Source organism: Hyperolius riggenbachi, chromosome 1, assembly GCF_040937935.1.
Source record: "Hyperolius riggenbachi isolate aHypRig1 chromosome 1, aHypRig1.pri, whole genome shotgun sequence".
Classification (NCBI taxonomy): Eukaryota; Metazoa; Chordata; class Amphibia; order Anura; family Hyperoliidae; genus Hyperolius; species Hyperolius riggenbachi.
In genome coordinates this window covers 519,873,034-519,894,630 of record NC_090646.1, presented here as the reverse complement: position 1 = coordinate 519,894,630, position 21,597 = coordinate 519,873,034, and the positions used below count along the sequence as shown (strand labels likewise).

The window sequence follows — 21,597 nt, the reverse complement described above, 5'->3', positions numbered from 1 at the left end:
CTTTAAAGACTTTAGGCATGATAACCATTTTATCATGCCTAAACTCAGTTTAGGCATGATAAGTTTAGGCGTGATAAGTTTAGATTGCAAAGTCCCGCGCGCAAAGCAGCGCCATTAAACTCTATGCAACGTTTCGCGCACCAGGCTTTGCTAGCACAAAACTTTTGATCAGCTGTGCACTGCGGTGCTAACCCAGTTGGTGCTATAGTTATCACGCCTAAACCGAGTTTAGGCGTGATAAGCGGCATTTCACCAGCGTGCTAACAGTTTGCACCGCTTTGTGAATCGGGCCCTATATGTCTAGCTCCCCAGTGCCAGCTGCAATGGCCTTCCAGATATCTGCCCTCCCAGGGGCTTAGAATGAGTACAGGTGTACATCAACACTAACACTAGCTAATATGATAAAAATACTTCAATAAAAAATGACATTTCCACACCTATAGCTAAAGAATGGGTTCAAGTGACCCTTTGTGTCAAACTGGTAGAAAATAAAGTTACTAATATGCTAATTGAGTAAATACTAACTATCAAGTATGACCGATTTTCAATCTTTGAAAAAACACAGTCCCATTAGTTATTTTGATGTAACAATAGTGGTTCAAAACACAATATTCTACAGCATTAATTGACTGCACAAAATGATCTCCTTGTGTTCTATATTTAATTTAAGAAAATACATTATTTTCCTACTGTCGCCTGCCATAGTCTAGGGTCTTTTTAAACTCTTAACTGTACTACCACCGTTATACTGATAATTTTCCTCTGCAGTATGTATCTTTCAACCTCCCACTGGAGCTCCTCCTAGACCCAATATTTTGGACCAATGAGAACATGCTGCATGCTGGAGCTTGTCTTACTTTACATGTCCTGTCATTGTTGCCATACTGTAGATAATTACACTGTACATGTCTCAGATATTGTGTAATGTACGTTTATACTTGATTATTACTATCACTAGGGATGGTCCATGAGATCCTAATCATTTCAATTCAGAATAAAATACAGCAGATGTTACATTTGATTGTGGTTTTATTCCAGACTGCATACATTTGCATCAATTTGTAATGATTAGCATCCCATTGACCATTCCATATAATCACCAGTGTGTTATCTGCTGGGTCTGCCCTAATATTTACTTGTCTTCCTAGCTCTTTGGAGAAGAAGTCTTTACTCAGAGACAATGTGGATCTGCTGGGGAGTTTGGCAGATCTCTATTTTCGAGTGGGTGATAATAAAAATGCCATCCTGAAGTTTGAGCAAGCTCAGATGCTGGATCCTTATCTTATTAAAGGTAAATGAATATGTGCATGTGTATTAGTTACCGTAAATAGTTTGCCATTGCAAGTGAGAATCCTTGGCAGTATTTGAAAACTTATGGAGCACAGGCTTTATTAAAGCAAACCTGTAATGAAATAAAACAAGGTAATGCTGAGTGCTCCTATAACATTAAGTAATTGGCATCCTTTGCTGCCCCCAGTGTCCCTTGTGTTCCTCATTTTATCTTCTTTCTCCACTGCATCCTATCTGAAGTGTTCACGGCTGTGGACTCTTGCATCTGCAGTGCACGCACAGCCGTCTCAGCCATTAGGCAGGTATAAATTTTTGCCTAGGGCGACAGGAGGAGGGAAGAGCGCTGTTGCACTGAGTAGTGAGATAAGAAATGCCCCTTAGCTCACTCAGGGGGTCAGATTACAACAGCAGCTAAAAGCAGCGCCTGACTCCACTCATAGCTGATTAATTCAGTTCCTTCAGCTCAATGATTCAAAGAACCACAGTAATGAATGAGTCAGTGAGAGAAGGCACTGGTCCCAGCTCACTCAGTTCCAGCTCACTCAGTCAGGGATCCATTGGAGTACAGCATCGGCTTCTGAGTCCTGACTGATTAAGTGTGTCTCTCTCTCTCTCTCTCTCTCTCTCTCTCTCTCTCTCTCTCTCTCTCTCTCTCTCTCTCTCTCTCTCTCTCTCTCTCTCTCTCTCTTCCCCCCCCCCCCCCCCTACTGGTAACTCCGTGGATTTAGAGAGACCTAGTGTAGCAGCCAGGCATGGACTGCCCCCCAGGTCGCCTTTCATTCAGTGATTTAGGGCTGGTCCAGTGCCTGGTGTATTCAGGTTTGTTGTTGTAAGGCAATGTCAAACACTAAGCTAGCAGATAAAAGTGCAATTAGAGGGCAGACAAGCTGGTAAATATACACAACATAATGCAGAGCTTGCCTGGAGGGTCTGTGGGAAAACATCTGTCTGGTCTCTCACCATTGTTAAAATGACTGCCTGTGCAGATAAGGTGTTAAACAAGTGGAAAAATGTTGACAGTCCCTACACTCCAGGAGGGCTGCTTTCTGACTTGTGCGGGAGACCGCCAGGGACAGGAATCCTATTACAGGTAAGTAGTCTCTGTGTAATGTAATGTAGTAATGTGGACTGCAATACAGATAAGCTCTCTGCTTCATCTCAGGCTATTCTAAGTTTCTCCACTCCGCCTCTCTCTGGGCTAGTGCACGACAAAATCGCAATAGTAATCGCTAGCAGTTTGCGAATGCGACTTTGTGAAGCGATTTTTGAAAGAATCGCTCCAAAAAATTAGAAAAAATCCCAACGCTGCTGTGGGAACACCGTCATAGGGTAACAATAGCCAATCGCTTTTCAAATCACTGTCGATTTGAAAAGCGCTCAGAAGCACTCTTGGTGTGCACCAGCCTCCTTCATTCACCTTTGTTTCCCTCTTCCCCTAGTGCTGGCTGGCTGTGTCTTCTTGTCATACAGGAAAGCTAAATAAAAGTGCAATCCTGGTGAGGCAAACATCTTCTTCCCTCTCTTTCAGCTATTCTCTCCTCATTATTTCCCTGCATAAGGGCTCAGACACACTATAAGGTAGCGAAAGCAGGGATAAGTAGAGATGGTGGTGAAGGGGAGGACATAGGTAGGTGTGTGTGTGTGTGTGTGTGTGTGTGTGTGTGTGTGTGTGTGTGTGTGTGTGTGTGTGTGTGTGTGTGTGTGTGTGTGTGTGTGTGTGTGTGTGTGTGTGTGTGTGTGTGTGTGTGTGTGTGTGTGTGTGTGTGTGTGTGTGTGTGTGTGTGTGTGTGTGTATAGTGTAGTGTGCAGTGTGCGTGTGTATAGTGTGTGTGTATAGTGTGTATATAGTGTGTACTGTGTGTGTACGTGTGTATAGTGCTGCGTAATATGTTGGCGCTTTATAAATACAATAAATAAATAATAAATAGTGTGTGTGTGTGTGTGTGTGTATGTATAGTGTGTGCATGTGTATAGTGTGTGTAGTGTGCGCGTGTGTATAGTGTGTGTGTGTATGTATAGTGTGTGTGCGCGTGTGTATAGTGTGTGTGTGTGTGTATAATGTGTGTGGTGTGTGTGTATAGTGTGTGTGTGGTGTGTGTGAGTGCATGCCGCAATAAGTATATTTTATGGTGAAAAGCTCTGCTGCATTACAACTATTTTCTGGTGAACCCATGCCGCAATAAGTGTATTTTACTGATTTTCTGGTGAAACGCTGCTGCATTATGATTATTTTTAGGGGTTTTGGGGGTGGGGGGAATGGGGCTGGGGGGCAATAACGGGGGGGGGGGGGGCGCCACAGGATTTCTCGCCTGGAGTGACAAAATGGCTAGAGGCACCCCTGAGTGCACGTGTGCAAGCTCACAAACCACGCATGCCCGAGTTCACATTTCCTGGGCATACCTGGTTCAGAAGTCAGTTTGCAGATATTACCAGCACACGTGGTTAAAGGGGAACCCATCAAGGCATGTGGTTAAAGGAGGACCCTGTGTGGCCCCCGAAACAATTGTTGGATTATCCTGTGGAAACTGGCACAATAAAGTGCGTGCTGTGAATCTGCGGTGTGCTGGTAATATCTGCGACCAGTAATTAACTGTGGCACTGCCTATGCCACTTTACCAGGCACCCCAAAACGACAGATGGTGCGCCAACTTCACTTTGTGAGTTTGGTTCAAAAGTCAGGTCACCCTGTGTAAATTCAGTTGCAGGCTCTTTCTGTGTATTTTCTTCAACTGCTTGTGAGTGAATCAATTGAAGGTACCGAAAAGGGGAATGGGAGGGACACCATAGGCCGCAGATTGTTGTAAGTTCTTCCTCAAAGTTATAGAAGCATCCACAATTTTGCAGGTTAAATGCAATTCAAGTGCCCTTTAATCTAAAGAGTAAGGCTAGGTTCACACTTGGGACGAATGCAAAGCGGAGCATTAGAGTATGCTGAGCAGATACGCTTTGCTCTGTCACATCACCATTGTGCATCAGTCTCTCCACTGCCACTGTCGTCACCACCACCTTTCAAGTCTTCACGCTGCTACTCACCTGCTACCTACATATCTTCAGTCACCATATGATTCTTCCACGTTCGCTGACACCGCTTGTGAACCAGTGAGAATCCTCACTGGTGCTATGAAGAACTCCCATTGTCTTTTTTGCACTGCAAAGATAGCCCAGGTTCTGCAGGGATACCAATACCAGCACTTTACAGAACTCAGCAGCGTTCAGTGGACCAGAACACCTGCGGAGAAGACAGGTGAGTTGATCCAGAACGGAGGGGGAAAACAGCCTAGTGGGAACACACTGTCCGTTCCCATAGGCTTGCACAAGTTTCATGAGCATCCACAGCGTATGCGGGCTTCAGAAAAATTGTGCCGGTCAGGATTGTGCTTTCCATTCATGCTCCGTTCCATTACAATTTGCTAATGTAAATGGATCATATGTTTAACATGGTTTTCCACATATGCTTCCGTCCCACTGGATCGGAGAGTTTTTGTGACAAGTGTGAATGGCGCCTAAGCCCTGAACAGATTCCTTCAGAGGCAGAACAGAGCTTCAGGAGGAACGTCCCTTCAGGTTTCTATGGACTTATTATATTACACTGGAGGAGTTGAGAGGCTGAACCATAAAGTACCTCATGTACACTCGGCAAATGTCATGTCTCCTTTGTTTTTGGTAAAATGCAGTAACATTTTAGTCCTATGTTTGCTTCAAAGCCATAGTTCAGGCTTGATGTTTTTTTTTGTTCTATACTCTATGGAATAAATTATAAGCACCATTGTAGATTGCAAGCCTCTGGTAGACTCCAACCCCCCCCCCCCCCCCCCCCCCATTCATAGTGTTTTCAGTTTAATTATGCAGTCTCACGGTCTGTCACCCCTCTTGCTGACTAGAACAGACTCCATTTTGAACAGACACTGAACTACTATTATCAAAGATATTTGCATGATCTTGTTTTATTGTGATTTCTTTGTATGTTAACCAATTTATCTATTGTGCAGCGCTGCGTAATATGTTGGCGCTTTATAAATACAATAAATAATAAAGTAATTGTAAGGTTTATACAATCAAATTGAAATGTGTGTGGGCAGTAATAGAAGTTGCTGCTGCTTCTTTCTTCTGCCTTGTTAATGCCTGGTGGATGAGGAAGTGCTGTATCAGAGCTGTGACAGGAGAACAGGAAATGGAATGCTGCCTCCCTCCTCAGAGAATCACTCTCTTACTTATCAGTAGAGACAAATTCGTCCCTGCTAAGCCAATAGAAATAATAAGGTTATAAGAGACGCTGCGCGTCACGGAACTCCTTTCATAAGCTCGGGTAGCGTATGGAAGTTTGATATCTGAATGTCATCTGTGTGGGGGAAGGATCAGCTTGTCCCTGAACAGGATATTGGACAGTTCTGATATTTGCTATGCTGGAGTATTGCCACACTTTCTGGCAGTTCCCAGGGAGCTGTTGTGTTGGCATAGTTATAGCTTGAATGGTTGCTTGTAACAGAGGGAAAGTTGTTCTGGGTGAAATCATCTTCAGTCTTCTTTCCTCAGCATCTAAAAATACGTTCTTGTGCAGTTTTTATTATTTCATGCATCGTCTCTTAAAGCTGTACTGGACAGATGCCTATTGGGCCCAGGTTATGTCTCATCCCCTCTGCTGGGGTGACAGAACTGGCATATATGCCATGATAGATGGAGGTAGCGGGCAAAGTGGTCACATAAATGTAATTTCAGGGCTATTTTTTTCTCCTTTTTTAACCACTTAAGTACCAGCGGTCTCTGCCCCATTAAGGACCAGAGACCGCTGGTACAATACCGACTGAATCCTGACGAATCGCCGCATATACCCGCCATCACCGATGCACGCTGGGATCCTCCTGACATCCACTTTGCCGTCTCTATGACGGCAGAGTCATGTGAGCCGGTCAGGAGACGCTTTCATTGGCTCCTGGCCCGTGTCTATCAATGTAAGCACCAGGAGTTGCTTACATTGATAGACAGGGCCAGGAGCCAATGAAATAGTCTCCTGACCGGCTCACAGGGCTCTGCCGTCAGAGACAGGCAGAGCAAGTGAGCTGCGACAGGACATGGCAGGGATTCAGCGGCGAGATCAGCAGGAGCGATGAAAACGGCATGTGCGCGCTGTGGTGATGATTGAAATCTACGCCCTGCCAGCCAGGTAACCACAAAAACAGAGCGTTTTTCTCTCCAGTTACGTGATGGGGTGGAAGGCAAGTACTGTTGAAAAAATTCTATTTTTCGCTGATGTGCGCTTGATGGTATTGCATAAATTGCCTTTGTTGATCCACTCCTGCAACCTACACATAGACAAGTATAAGAATGCTTTATCATGGTAACAAAATGTATACTAACTGACCAGATATCAGGAGTGGTGGTGCAATCTGTACAGTGTTCTCTTCAGGCTCTTTTTGCTCCACCCGGCTAGTTTTGGTTAGCACCCGGCTGTCATCGGCTCACCTCCTCCTATGCTGTAAACCGAGTTATAGAAGCACCGACCCTGCATTCTCTCATCTCACCCCCACCCGGCTACTTTTTCATGCCACTCGGCTAGAAAACCATTATGGGGAGAACACTGCAGTACATATATACAGAATAAATGCAAACTGGTCTTCTGTAAGACGAGGTGGAATTTAATGGTTTCATTCACAGGTTGAGTCACTTTTTAAGGTTACTGGTTATTACTAGTTGCTGAGTGTTTGAAAAAAAAATTGCTTAACTTTTCGTAAAAAAAATCCTTTATCCTGCAACTCTGTATCAATTGCATCTCATTGACAATCCTTAAGGTGCATACACACATCAGACTATAGTCTTTGGAAAATTAAAGATCACAGACCAATCTTACCACCCTTCATGTAGTATGAGAGCCATACCTTCACAGTCTTTTCTATGGAGCTGAACTCCCCATCAGAAAAAATCTTTGCAAGATGCTGCACACACAGATGCTGTACAGACACAAAAGATCTGTAGCTGCAAAAGATCTGTTCCTGCCAAAAATCCATTCCTGCAAATTGCAATGATAGTCTATGAGATCTGCAGATCATCATACACACATGATTTAATTGACATTCATCTGCAGATCAGATCCACCAGGATGGATTTTTAGATCTGAGGATGATTGCTTGATCTGCAGATGAATGTCAGTTAAATCATGTGTGTATGATGATCTGCAGATCTCATAGACTATCATTGCAATTTGCAGGAACGGATCTTTGGTAGGAACAGATCTTTTGCAGATACTGATCTTTTGTGTCTGTACAGCATCTGTGTGTGCAGCATCTTGCAAAGATTTTTTTTCTGATGTGGAGTTCAGCTCCATAGAAAAGACTGTGTAGAGTATGGCTCTCATACTACATGAAGGGGGGTAAAATTGGTCTGTGATCTTTCATTTTCCAAAGACTATGGTCTGATGTGTGTATAAGCCTTTAGTCAGAGACCTAAAACCGATGCAGAAAAATTATGAATGAAACCTAACTTGTTTGGGACAACATAATGTGGCCTGGGGGTGACAGTTTTATAAAAGACTAAATATGGAAAGGCTGAACCGTAAAGTAGTCTGAGGAGGATATGGTGATGGCTATCCTTTTTTAAAGGACACCTGAAGTGAGAGGTATATGGAGGCTGCATATTTCATTTTAAGCAATACCAGTTGCCTGGCAGCCCTACTTATCCTCTACCTCTAATACTTTTAGCCATAGACCCTGAACAAGCATGCAGCAGATCAGTTGTTTTTGACGTTGTCAGATCTGACAAGATTAGCTGCATGCTTGTTTCTGGTGTGATTCAGACACTGCTGCAGCCAAATAGATCAGCAAGGCTGCCAGGCAACTGGTATTGTTTAAAAAGAATTAAATATGGCAGCCTCCATACACCTCTCACTTCAGTTGTCCTTTAAAGTGGAACTGAAATGTTTAAAAAAAAAAAAAAATTCACTTACCTGGGGCTTCTGCTAGCACCCTGCAGCCTATCTGTCTCGTGCGTCTCTGAATGATTCTCCATTCCCCCGCCACAGCTCACTTTCAGCTTCTCTGTCTTAGAAGTCGACCCTGGACGCACGTGTCCTCGTTCCCCTCGCTAACAGCGTACTGTGCCTTATGAGGAGGCGCGCGGCCATGATCAACTTCTTATAAGACTGAGAAGCTGAAAGTCAGCCATGGCGGGGGAACAGAGAATTGTTCAGAGAAGCAGAGGGCTAGCAGAAGCCCCAGGTAAGTGAAAATCCTTTTTTTTTTTTTTTTTTTTTTTGTGTGTGTGTGATTGCTGAGCGCTTCTTAAAAATCATTCCCATTCGCTTTCATTAAGGTCGCAGTAATTTTTTACTGCTATTTTAATGAAAGTGAATCTGAGTGATTTTTAAAAAGTGCCCAGAAAGCACTCCGCAATCACAAGCGCTCAGAAAAGCACTTATGGTGTGGATCCAGCCTCAGTCCAACTGAAAGTGTGTTCCCTACAGCTTGTCAAAGGAAATACACAGTGTCATGTATTTTCTTTTTGTACCAAAAGCACAGTGTTTTATATTTTTATTTTTTTTATATTTTTTTTTAAATTGATAAATTGTGAAAGCTTGCAAATTGCTGTTTTTCTGTTTTGTGTTTTTATGTGTTAAGCATTACTCCTGGTGGTGTGACTAGCAAGCTTATAAAGGAAAACCTGCGTGTTACATTACAGTAACCAAATCCTATACTGTATATAGGCAATTTTTGGGGTGGGGATAAATATATATTCTGAATATGAAACTTTCACTGACTATATTGTATTCCTATTTCTCTGGTTTCCTCTCTTTAGGAATGGATATTTATGGCTACTTGCTGGCTCGAGAAGGAAGGCTGGAGGATGTGGAGAATCTCGGCTGCAGATTATTTAATATATCTGATCAGCATGCAGAGCCGTGGGTTGTGTCTGGGTAAGTACAAAGGTATGCTCCTATAAGTATTCCTCACTGTGCATTAAAGTCTTTTGCAATACAAGAGCCTCTGATTTGCTGACTGAGAACCAGGCTCTACTAGTCACTATGGAACAATTGCTCTTTTTTTATTGCACTGCACAAAGTGAGGCCTGTAGTTACAACGTTTGCCAGGAGGTGGAGATGCATATAAATATCACGTTACATTTGTGATATTTTAGTATTTTGCTGAGTAAAATACTTTAGTTAATATTAGTACTAGACCTATTGCATACAAAAAAAAAAAAAAAAAGAGAATACTGCTTCAGTCCACAATTGGTTTATCTGGACTTGTCATTTTAATATCATTTCAGGTGTCATAGTTTTTACACAAAGAGACACTCTAGGGCTCTATATTTGGGGGCCAAAGCAATACAGCTGAACAGCAACAGTGTCCAGGCTTTGCTGCTGAAGGGGGCAGCTCTGAGAAACATGGGAAGAGTACAAGAGGCAATCATTCATTTCCGGGAGGCAATAAGGCTGGCCCCCTGTCGCCTGGACTGCTGTGAAGGTACATGCACAATGTTTGAGTGTGCTTTGCATTTGTCTGAACATAATTGGGCATTTGTTATTAATGTTGCTCCTATTTCCAAATAACACTTACTGCACTTATGCTGCTTTCATGTGAGTGAAATTTCTGTGGCTACATGGGGAAATGACTTAGAAGAACCACTGTGCCTGCAGGCATATGAGAGACATATTGAATGTGAAGTGTATAGAAAAGCGTGTTCTCAGAATCCAGGTGTCTGTCATAGAAGACTTGTGCATTGTGCTAATGGACTGCTTAAGAGCAATTTGTGTGAGGTAGAAACATGCAGAACAAAACCTTTGAATGCTAGATTCAGTCACTATGCTGTATATAGCTTTCATCGTAGCCAAGTGGAAATCCAACAGATGGGTGTTACATATAATTGTTTTCACTGGATTGTGTAGTTGCCCAAAAATTGCTGTACTGTTACCTGATGTGGTCTTCACTAATGCTTCTGCATGCAGAACATCACAAGAATGCCCTTTCACCTTTGTTATTCAACTTTATCTATGAAGCGCTAACCTATTACGCAGTGCCGTACACTAGATGGGGGAGACATTACACTACACAGGCACATTACTGCATGAAACAATGGTACACAAAATAGTACTGTAACCAATGATGGTACACAGATTGCAATGTAGGGATAAACCTAGATGAGTCCATATGGTGGCTGAAAGGGCACACTGGCAATAGGGCCCTACAAAATAGGCTTACAATCTAAGGGGTAAGGAGGAGGGGCACATAGCAGGGGAGGGGGGGGGGGGGTAGGGCGTATGTCCAAGGGAGGGGGTTGGGGTTCTTATAAATGACAGGTAAGCAATGGTGAATAGATGAGCCTTTAAAGGCCTGCTAATGAGTTGAAGATGGGAGTGAGCCTGATGATGGGAGAGTTGTTCCATAAAGAAAAGGCTGCTCTGGAGGAGTCATGGAGCCTCGCTAGTGAGCAAGTGATGAGAGGGGTGTCAGAGTTGGGAAGTATCTCTGGATTCGAAACCTATATAAAGAAGGGGGGGGGGGTATGGTGAATGGATTTATGTCGAACAGAGCAGATTAAATATAATTCTGGGGGGAAGAGGAGCTAGTGAAGGGACTTGCGAAAAGAGACAGCTGAAGAGGAGTGGTGTGAGCCTGGCAGCTGCATTCAAAACGGATAGCAGGGCTCGGGGTCTGGCCTTGGGAAGTCCAAAAAGAATGACATTGCAATAGTACTGATAGGGATATGACCAGAGCATGGACCAGGAGTTGGGGGTGGTCAGGGGTAAGGTGGGGCAATGTTGCAGAGATGGAAGTGGGAAGATCTGGATATATGGGGGTGAAGAAGAGTGCGGAGTCAAAGGTGAAGCCCAGACAGCAGGTTTGAAGGATTTGGCAGAAGGACGTGTTTTTGATAGAAACAGATGTCGGGTAGAGGGCTTAATGAACAAGGTGGGAAGATTGTGGTCAGTGTCTCCCATGTTGAGTTTCAAAGATTGGGGGGGGGGGGGGGTGATTGAGAAGGCTGATCTTCAATCTTCAAACACCATGGCAAACAGACTGTGGGGAAGTGCATGGCAGGAATAGTTCAAAACTAGCTCCTATTAGCTAGGCTGAAGTCATGCGAAGCCAAGAAAAGCAGAGTCATGCTTAGGTGTACTAAAGTCCACAGGTATTGCAAAGCAGGGCTTTCTGGTGCCTGCCTTGAGCCGTGTAGTGCCAAAGCTTGGCGCGGTTATAGCAGTAATGCTATAGTCTGCGCACGGCCAATTTGGGGAACCAGCGATTGCCGGACTCCAATTTACTTCTCCCTCCAAGTTGCAACGATTCGGAGGGGGAATAGTATTTTAACCTCTCCCCCCGAGTTTGTGCGGCAGTAGGGTGAGCCTTCACTCTGCTCACCCTGTGCCAAAACGAACTCACCGCCAAAGTGCCATGTATGCCAGGTATTGCACTGTAGAGTATTGGAGTAAGGTCATCTTTGGGAGTCCAATTTTCAGCTTTGCTTTCTACGCGGTCTTATAGTTAGAGACCTAGAGGAGCCCACAACCAGTAGTGTCTTGCACCAATGGTAAAATATGGAAGAGGGTCAGTGATGATCTAGGGGTGCTTCAGCAAGGCTGGAATCGGGCAGATGTCATTTGTGAAGTGTGGATGGATGAATCAAACAAAACAAACACAAATCAAGCCACATATAAGGTTAGTCTATAAAACCTTTGCTTCCTTCTGCTAAGAGAACTCATAGGATTTTGTATTTCCCGCAGGACAATGCTCCATGCCACGCAGCCATGGGAATCCAGGTCTGCATGGAGGATCACTAAATCAAGTGTTTGTCTTTGGCCAACCCTATCTCCAGATATTTTTTTTTCTTCAGACTCTTCAATACATTTGGACCCATTAGGTTAAAACCAGCTTTTTTCGACATGGTCCTTTGATGTGCAATAAATATAAAGGCAGAGGGACTTAAAAGAAACCAAAGAAAGTAAAGCAAAATCAGAAGCCTAAAGAAAATGGGGGAGGGTAAAGAAAGAAAGGTGATAGAGGGTAGAAAAATAATGAGAAAACAGTGAGAATCGATATTACCATTGGATATGGTAAGAAAAGAAAAGAAAAAGCGAATAAGAGCTCATTTCCGAGTAGCACCTGCATTTTAAAATGGTCTGCAGGGAAGCAATTTAAAGGCACAGCATTGTGCATCCAACTTTCTAGTACCGTATTTTGCAATGACTGAACTGATTCCGAGTTTCTGGAGGGAGGTTTTGTGGATAATCTCCCTAGTAGCGTTGCTCATACTGAGTAGCTACGTCCTTGCAGCTACTCAATCGAAAATTTAAATGAGTTTGGGACTGCCTGCGGCTGAGAGGGGGGTCAACTTACCCAGGCGCCAATGCGCTCCATTCGTGTCCCACATTGCGTTCCATGTCACACACCATGCTTTATTCCAGGTTGAAGAAGGAAGCATGGGAGTGATGTGGAATGGGACACGAATGGAGCACATCAGTGCCTGAGTAAGTTAACCCGCCTCGGCCACAGGCAGTCCTGAACTCCATTTAAATTTCAATTACAAGGATGTAGCTCCTGGATATGAGCAATGCTATTCTCTAGTGTTTGAAACAGTAGTGGGTAGTCCCCTGACTGGTGAGTGCATGGGGGGGGGGGCAGCCTGTGCTGCTCCTACCCGGTGTAGCTTGCAGATGGCGCTCTCAGGCAGTGTGAGCACTTGGCACCCTGCCGGATTTGCGCAGCATGAATAAGGGCAAAGCACAAAGCCACACACATGCATCATTTATCTAAAAATTTCCTTTATAGGGGGGTCTTTTTATTGTGCTTGTCCCTAAGCAACCTTAGCCATAGTTCTTTTGTTTTTGCTAAAACCGACTTTGGTATTTTGCTGGATGTCCAGGCTACCTCTGTTTCTATGTAGGTGCTAATCTGTTCTATTGTGGGTGGGACAATGTCTGTGCACTGGTAACCATACAAGGGTTGATGATGGACTGTTTCAGGATTGATCAGGTAGTAGTAATTGATGTACTAACATGCTACCCTTGTGTGTGTGTGTGTGTGTGTGTGTCTGTCTGTCTGTCTGTCTGTCTGTCTGTGTTTTTGTTAGTGATTTGTGTTCCTGTGCACTCTGAAACCCACGGCAATGGTCCTTGACCTGCTATACTGTTTTCTGTTTTTTGGTTATTGCCTGAAGAATATAGCTTTGTGCTAAACGTCAGTTAAAAAAAAAAAGTTTTGCACCGTGTCTGATTACCCTTTTGAATGAGACTCTTCTGGGATCAGTAGATCCGGATGCCAGAATATGTGCCCTATAGCTACGGTTGCACAGATGCTCTTTGCATAATGGGAAAATGCAGGTAACAGAACTGCATAAATATTAATGGTGTGTACGGTCTGTTTGTTGTGTTGACCATGGCCACTTGAGGGCAGCATGCCATTTGTCAACTCTGACTGTGTAAGTATATGGTCTGCAAGCCAATTGTGTATCAGCAATTATTTTTGATACTTGAGCCCTGAACCTTAAGTCAGAAAAAAAAATGAGTTTTACTCACCTGGGGCTTCTACCAGCCCCCTGCAGCAGTCCTGTGCCCTCGCAGCCACTCACTAATCCTCTGGTAGCACCCCCCCGCCAGCTAGTTGTGTTTTTGCCGACAGGCCTGTCAGGACTGGCCACGCGTAGCTTTTTCCGCATTCCTGACTGCAATTAGCGCTATTGCGGGCCGCAATGCGTACAAAAATACGCGTTGCCGCATATCTATGCGTTCGTAATGCAGCAACGCGTATTTTTGTATGCGTTGTGGCCCACAATAGCGCTAATTTTTAGTCGGGAATGCGGAAAAAGCTACGCGTGGCCAGTCCTGACGGGCCTGTTGGCAAAAACGAAACTAGCTGGCAGCGGGGGACCAGAGGATTAGTGAGTGGCTGCGAGGGCACAGGACTGCTGCAGGGGGTTGGTAGAAGCCCCAGGTGAGTAAAACTAATTTTTTTTATGGCTTAAGTGTCTCTTTAGTTTCAAAGGTATTTTATTGAAATAATCAAGTGATTACAAGGTTGCTTTTCATAAGCCCTTAACATAGGGCATGGTATAACTAGAACAATATAATGTGTGAGAACACAGTCCACTTACAGCAAGAACAGCATTGAATCGGGTACATATTTTAGGTTAGCTACAAACAGTCATATATTATGAATTTGAAGTTTGGAGTCCGGGTTAATGTACTGGTCCGTCAAGGGCACTGCGGAATTTTATTTCAGAAGGAAAGGGCACATGAGCGAAGACCTATCGTGTGTGAGCACGAGAGCCAGGGCTGCCAAGTTCTGGTGAAGGCATCTGTGCTATCGTTAATAATGGCTAACGTTAAGTGTCTCTTTAAAGGACAACTGAAGTGAGAAATATATGGAGGCTGACGCATTTATTTCCTTTTATACAATACCAGTTGCCTGGCAGTCCTGCTGGTCTATTAGGGTGCAGTAGTGTCTGAATAATGCCAGAAACAAGCATGAAGCTAATCTTTCAGATCTGACAATGTCAGAAACACCTGATCTGCTGCGTGCTTGTTCAGGGTTTATGGCTAAAGGTATTAGAAGGTAGAGGATTAGCAGGAAAGCCAGGCAACTGGTATTTCTTAAAAGGAAATAAATATGGAAGCCTTCATATCCCTCTTGCTTCAGTTGCCCTTTAAACCAAAGTTACAGATCAAAACAGATTAAAAAAAAAAACACATTGTTTTTATGTTCACTAGTATATTAAGTTTAATTATTTTTACAGGGAGGTGATGATATAAAGTTATATTTTATACCAATATATTTGGATCCTAATTCATTTATTTTAATGTGAAACACTTCAGGACCATCCTCACCTGAACCTCCAGGCACAGGAACTCTGTTCACCCCAAGCCCTCCGAACTCCCATGGGATTGCGAGCCTCGCACTTGCGCAGGGGCCACTGACCTACCCGGGTTGGCGGCTGCCAGGGGCGTTTCTAGGGTCCTTGGAGATCAGTGGCACCTGTGGGCACCAGGCGGGGAGGTACAGGCAAAAAATGGGCGTGGCCATGCGGTGAGTGGGCGTGGCCATGGGTGGGGCCAAATGTACATGAACTTAGCAGCGGTGTAAGCTACGGATAACGGGCCTGCCCATCGAAATATTGGACGGAGCCCCCTGTCCTTTATTTCGATCATTTACAATCAGTATAGGCATAGATCAAAGATGTATACGCACATACAATTTTGATTGGTCAATCACTGACCCCCAATTTCCCACCCCCGTGCAGTAAGTGGGCCAACAGACAATGAATTTTATGAACAGAGCTAAAATTGGCTAATCAAAATTGTATGTGTGTACCAGGCTTTACAGCTAATACTGTACATACTGAAAGTAGCAGGGATCAGCATACAATACAGCTGTTACAATCAATAAAGGCACATAGTAACACCTTACACTGTACACACTGGAGGTAAATCAGCACACAGTGCAAGCACTAGAGAACAGCGTATACTGTACATACTGTAGGCAGCAGAATTCAGCACACTGCAGCTAGCGTGCCAAAAATATGACGATCACGTTGTGCGGCGTGCTTATCGCGCCGCACCAAAAAATGGGTGGGCCATGGACCAGAATATAGGTGTGGTAACGGGTGGAGACAAATTTACATGAACCTAGCAATGGTGGGACATCAGATTAGGACAGTGGTGGCGAACCTTTTGGAGGCCGAGTGCCCAAACTGCAACCCAAAAGTCACTTACCGGTATCTATCGCAAAGTGGCAACAGCAATTTAAACTAAATACTGTACAAACGTTTTAACTCATACATGAACATTATGGAAAATTCAAGTTGAAAATAAACTGTGAAGATAAACAATTTCATCCATCCTACTCCTGAAAAATGTATTCAATTTTTTAGAACCTCCCAGTTTTATTTTCTGTTTTAAAACGCTAAAAAAGTAGGTTTAATGCTATTGTCTCATATGATAAGGATTCAGCTTTTCCCATAGTCTCGCAGTTAGCAATCATGTGACCCCCAACAAGACATATTCAGCAATCATGAGGCCCCCAACAAATCAGGAGGCCCCCAACAAGACAAATTCAGCAATCATGAGGCCTCCAACAAATCATGAGGCCCCCAACAAGACAAATTCAGCAATCATGAGGCCCCCAACAAGACAAATTCAGCAATCATGAGGCCCCCAACAAATCATGAGGCCCCCAACAAGACAAATTCAGCAATCATGAGGCCCCCAACAAATCATAAGGCTCCCAACAAGACACATTCAGCAGTCATGAGGCACATAAATAGACAGCATTTCACATAAATAGGCAGAATGCCCCCTTAATATGGTAGCCCCCCCAAGTTAGGTAGTGAGTGACAGGGACCCCCAGGTTAGCTAGTGAGTGACAGGCGCCTCCAGTTAGGTAGTGAGTGACAGGGACCCCGATAGTGAGTGACAGGGAGCACCTTTAGGTAGTGAGTGAGTGCCAGGGAGCCCCTTTAGGCAGTGAGTGAGTGACAGGAAGCCCCTTTAGGCAGTGAGTGAGTGCCAGGGAGCCCCTTTAGGCAGTGAGTGAGTGACAGGAAGCCCCTTTAGGCAGTGAGTGAGTGACAGGGAGCCCCTTTAGGGAGTGAGTGAGTGACAGGGAGCCCCTTTAGGGAGTGAGTGAGTGACAGGGAGCCCCTTTAGGGAGTGAGTGAGTGACAGGGAGGCCCTTTAGGGAGTGAGTGAGTGACAGGGAGGCCCTTTAGGAAGTGAGTGAGTGCCAGGGAGCCCCTTTAGTGAGTGAGTGAGTGCCAGGGAGCCCCTTTAGGCAGTGAGTGAGTGCCAGGGAGCCCCTTTAGGCAGTGAGTGAGTGACAGGAAGCCCCTTTAGGCAGTGAGTGAGTGACAGGGAGCCCCTTTAGGGAGTGAGTGAGTGACAGGGAGCCCCTTTAGGGAGTGAGTGAGTGACAGGGAGGCCCTTTAGGGAGTGAGTGAGTGACAGGGAGGCCCTTTAGGGAGTGAGTGAGTGACAGGGAGGCCCTTTAGGAAGTGAGTGAGTGCCAGGGAGCCCCTTTAGTGAGTGAGTGAGTGAGTGCCAGGGAGCCCCTTTAGGGAGTGAGTGCGTGCCAGGGAGCCCCTTTAGGGAGTGAGTGCGTGCCAGGGAGCCTCTTTAGGGAGTTAGTGACAGGGAGCCCCTTTAGGGAGTGAGTGAGTGACAGGGAGCCCCTTTAGGGAGTGAGTGAGTGACAGGGAGCCCCTTTAGGGAGTGAGTGACAGGGAGCCCCTTTAGGGAGTGAGTGACAGGGAGCCCCTTTAGGGAGTGGGTGCGTGCCAGGGAGCCCCTTTAGGGAGTGGGTGCGTGCCAGGGAGCCCCTTTAGGGAGTGAGTGAGTGACAGGGAGCCCCTTTAGGAAGTGAGTGAGTGACAGGGAGCCCCTTTAGGGAGTGAGTGCGTGCTAGGGAGCCCCTTTAGGGAGTGGGTGCGTGCCAGGGAGCCCCTTTAGGGAGTGGGTGCGTGACAGGGAGCCCCTTTAGGGAGTGAGTGAGTGACAGGGAGCCCCTTTAGGGAGTGAGTGAGTGAGTAACAGGGAGCCCCTTTAGGGAGTGAGTGCGTGCCAGGGAGCCCCTTTAGGGAGTGGGTGCGTGCCAGGGAGCCCCTTTAGGGAGTGAGTGAGTGAGTGACTGGGAGCCCCTTTAGGGAGTGAGTGAGTGCCAGGGAGCCCCTTTAGGGAGTGAGTGACAGGGAGCCCCTTTAGGGAGTGAGTGCGTGCCAGGGAGACCCTTGAGTGAGTGAGTGAGTGACAGGGAGGCCCCCCCTCTAGCCGCCGCCGCTCCCCCCCTACCTCTCAGCAGACCTCAGGATCAGCGGCGACCCGACCAGATGTACGAGCGGGCGCTGGACGCACCCGCTCGATATGCGGAAGTGATGTCACTTCCGCATATCAGTGCGGGCGCTGGGTCCTAGCGCCCGCACGATTGGTCGCCGGCTCGCCGCCTGATCCTGAGGTCTGAGACTGTCAGTGACGCGGCGGCTGGAGGGAGCCGCTGAGTCTTGACAGAGGGGGCGGCCGGGCGGAGATCCGTGGCACCCCAGGAAAGATTGGGGGCACGTGCCCCCCTAAAACAGGGCTAGCGACGCCCCTGGCGGCTGCTGCTACAGAGGGGACCCTAGGAGACTGGCTGAGGGTGGAGCTGCGGCGAGGGACACATAGGCTTCCAGGGACTGAAGGAAGCCACAGGTAAGTGTTTAATTTTTTTGCCTCAAGCAGCCTTGAAGACCTGCTTGAATGAGTTGAATTGAAGTTGAGGGCCAAAAAGTATAGCTAGAAACAAAGCAGTGATAAAAATCAGTAAGGATATTAATCATATTTATGCAAAAAAATATTTTCTTGCCCTTTTGTGGCGTGAATCTGGGTGTAGGAGTGCTGTTGCATGAAGAACCGTGGGGGACGGCCATTGTGATTCAAAAACACATTGCACTTGGGGAAAAACAGCACTGTGATTTCCATGTTAATTTGTGGTGCTGTTGTGATTGGCATAACTGCCCCAATCTGCTGTTTTGTAGCGGATTGCAGCTAGTGAAAAAGCGCCCTGCTGTTTTTGTCCAACAAATAAATATGTGACTATTACCTGAATTTGCTGTTGTGACCCTGGTCTATCCACATACAAAAAGAAAATTGGCTGGAAATCAACTTATAACCTTCTCTGTGTGATGTACACAGTAGTTGTATGTTATTTAGATAAGGCACTGGCTGATTCAGAGATTAGTCTGAAAGCTGTGTAGCTTTGTGTATGTCACTCATGAAATGGATGGTTTGCCTGTTTCAGTGATTAGCTGTAATTAGAGCTTTTCTCTGCCTAGCCTACTCTGTATGCATGGGGATGTGTCCAGTGATTGCACAGTAATGGCTGCACATGTTGTTTCTGCCCTGTTGAACAGTACTGTATAATTTGTATTCGCTTTCTCAGGCATGGACTGCTGCATCACCTGGCACATCCACCCTATTCTTTTTGCATGAAATTGCTGTTAAATACTCATCTGAGAAAGTATGTCTTTGTCTTTTTTCACCAGGCCTTATTGAGTGTTATCTGGCATCCAACAGTGTCCGGGAAGCTATGGTCATGGCCAACAATGTGTACAAAACCCTTGGCGCAAATGCCCAGACACTGACTCTGCTGGCAACAGTCTGTTTGGAAGATCCGGTGACTCAAGAAAAGGCCAAAACACTCCTGGACAAAGCTCTTTTACAAAGACCGGATTATATCAAGGCTGTTGTGAAGAAAGCGGAACTTCTTAGTAAGTCGCTCTAGCCTAGACAAAGCTAATCGTGATCAGAATATTTCATCACAGTGACCTCTAGTTAGGCAGACCTCAATATGCTCTACAGCTTCCAAAGTGCTTAGTTGTAGATGCTGATTGAAATTCTAATTACGATTATAGCCTGTCCCTTTTATTTTATTTTCTTCAAGGGCCACCATGACATTTTCTAGCATTGCGAATTTGAATAGGGGCTTGAGCACCTGTGTTCAAACATTACCCCAGACGTTACTGTGTCTAGAAGGTAGTTCATGTAGCAGGAGTCTTACATCCATTCATTTACACCTGCAGGTCGAGAACAGAAGTATGAAGAAGGGATAGCTCTGCTTAGAAGCACTCTTGCAAATCAAAGTGACTGTGTCTTGCATAGGATGTTGGGTGACTTCCTGGTGGCAGTGAATGAGTTCCAGGAAGCAATGGATCAGTACAGCATTGCTCTGAGGTATGGGTTATTATTGGAAAAAGTGCTTGTGTGAAATTGCCTGAATATGGAAACCAGAAAGAATCTGTGTAATAATTGAACAGCAGTTTACACATGCCGGTGTGTCTTTTATACGTTTTCATCCAATCAACAAACATAGCAAGTCTCCAATGTCTTGTTTCTGTGAAAATTAGACATCATAGAGGCCGTTCCATACGGTGTACTTTAATTTCGCTGGGAATTCTTTTCTCCACATTTTGCATTCACTGGTCTCCAAAACTACTTGGCCATTCTGAATAAAGGTTTGTGTGGGCACGGGTGAGGGGAATGTCAGTAGAGCACTCCTCCCAACTGTAGAAATGATTGAGTAGCCTTGTATCCACCAATCATTTTTAATCAATATGGGGAGTCCCAACTGTTTGCCAGCTTTGCAGCAAATTTTGCTGTTGCAAATATATGTACTACTTGAGATTTGGGTGCCTGTTGAGCGTGGTGCCCAGTTCTTTTAATAGCGATATGATGAAAGATAAATCTTATTGCTTTCTCTAGTTAAGAGGTGTGCTACGGTTGGCTAGATAAACATTTTGAACAAGGTTATGGTTAGCTTTAGGTAGTGGTGGTGCTACACTGGGACCCACGGATGACTCCCTTCGGTAAATGTTTAAATGCTAACCCCCCCCCCCCCAGTTGTTGTAGAGCTACGAACAGAGCATCTCTGAGAAGTTACTCGCCTCTCGTGGCTGGGATTCCTCTTCATCCACATCGCAGAGCCACCTCATTAGGACTCCAGTAGCACCTTCCTCATTAGGTGATGGCATCTCCCTCAGTAGGTGATTGTGCTACTTTATCTAGCAGCGGCTGGGTAATGTACTGGTTAAGGGCTCTGCCTCTGACACAGGAGACCTGGGTTCGAATCTTGGCTCTTCCTCTTCAGTAAGCCTTCAGTAAGGAGACTTTGTGCAAGACTCTCTAATGCTGCTACTGCCTAGTGGCTGCAGCTCTGGCGCTTTGAGTCCACCAGGAGAAAAATGCTATATACAGTGATGTGATAAACTATTTGCCCCCTTCCTGATTTCTTATTCTTTTGCATGTTCGTCACACTTAAATGTTTCTGCTCATCAAAAACCGTTAACTATTAGTCAAAGATAACATAATTGAACACAAAATGCAGTTTTAAATGATTGTTTTTATTATTTTGTGAGAAAAAGAACTCCAAATCTACATGGCCCTGTGTGAAAAAGTGATTGCCCCCCCTTGTTAACAAATAACTTAACTGTGGTTTATCACACCTGAGTTCAATTTCTGTAGTCACCCCCAGGCCTGATTACTGCCACGCCTGTTTCAATCAAGAAATCACTTAAATAGGAGCTATCTGACACAGAGAAGTAGACCAAAAGCACCTCAAAAGCTAGACATCATGCCAAGATCCAAAGAAATTCAGGAACAAATGAGAACAAAAGTAATTGAGATCTATCAGTCTGGTAAAGGATATAAAGCCATTTCTAAAGCTTTGGGACTCCAGCGAACCACAGGAAGAGCCATTATCCACAAATAGCAAAAACATGGAACAGTGATGAACCTTCCCAGGAGTGGCCGGCCGACCAAAATTACCCCAGGAGCGCAGAGAAAACTCATCCGAGAGGCCA

At 45.2% G+C, this 21,597-nt stretch overlaps 1 protein-coding gene across 4 annotated transcripts in view; it reads left to right on the top strand.

Annotated features, from left to right (window-relative positions):
• Positions 1-21,597, top strand: part of ANAPC7 (anaphase promoting complex subunit 7) — a 79,042-nt gene that overhangs the window by 48,641 nt on the left and 8,804 nt on the right. For all 4 annotated transcript variants that reach the window (XM_068245406.1, XM_068245397.1, XM_068245415.1 and 1 more), the window contains exons 6-10: positions 1,149-1,291; positions 9,076-9,193; positions 9,547-9,743; positions 19,285-19,509; positions 19,822-19,972. In XM_068245406.1, coding sequence (XP_068101507.1) covers positions 1,149-1,291; positions 9,076-9,193; positions 9,547-9,743; positions 19,285-19,509; positions 19,822-19,972 — 834 coding nt within the window. The remainder of the gene's footprint in view (positions 1-1,148; positions 1,292-9,075; positions 9,194-9,546; positions 9,744-19,284; positions 19,510-19,821; positions 19,973-21,597) is intronic.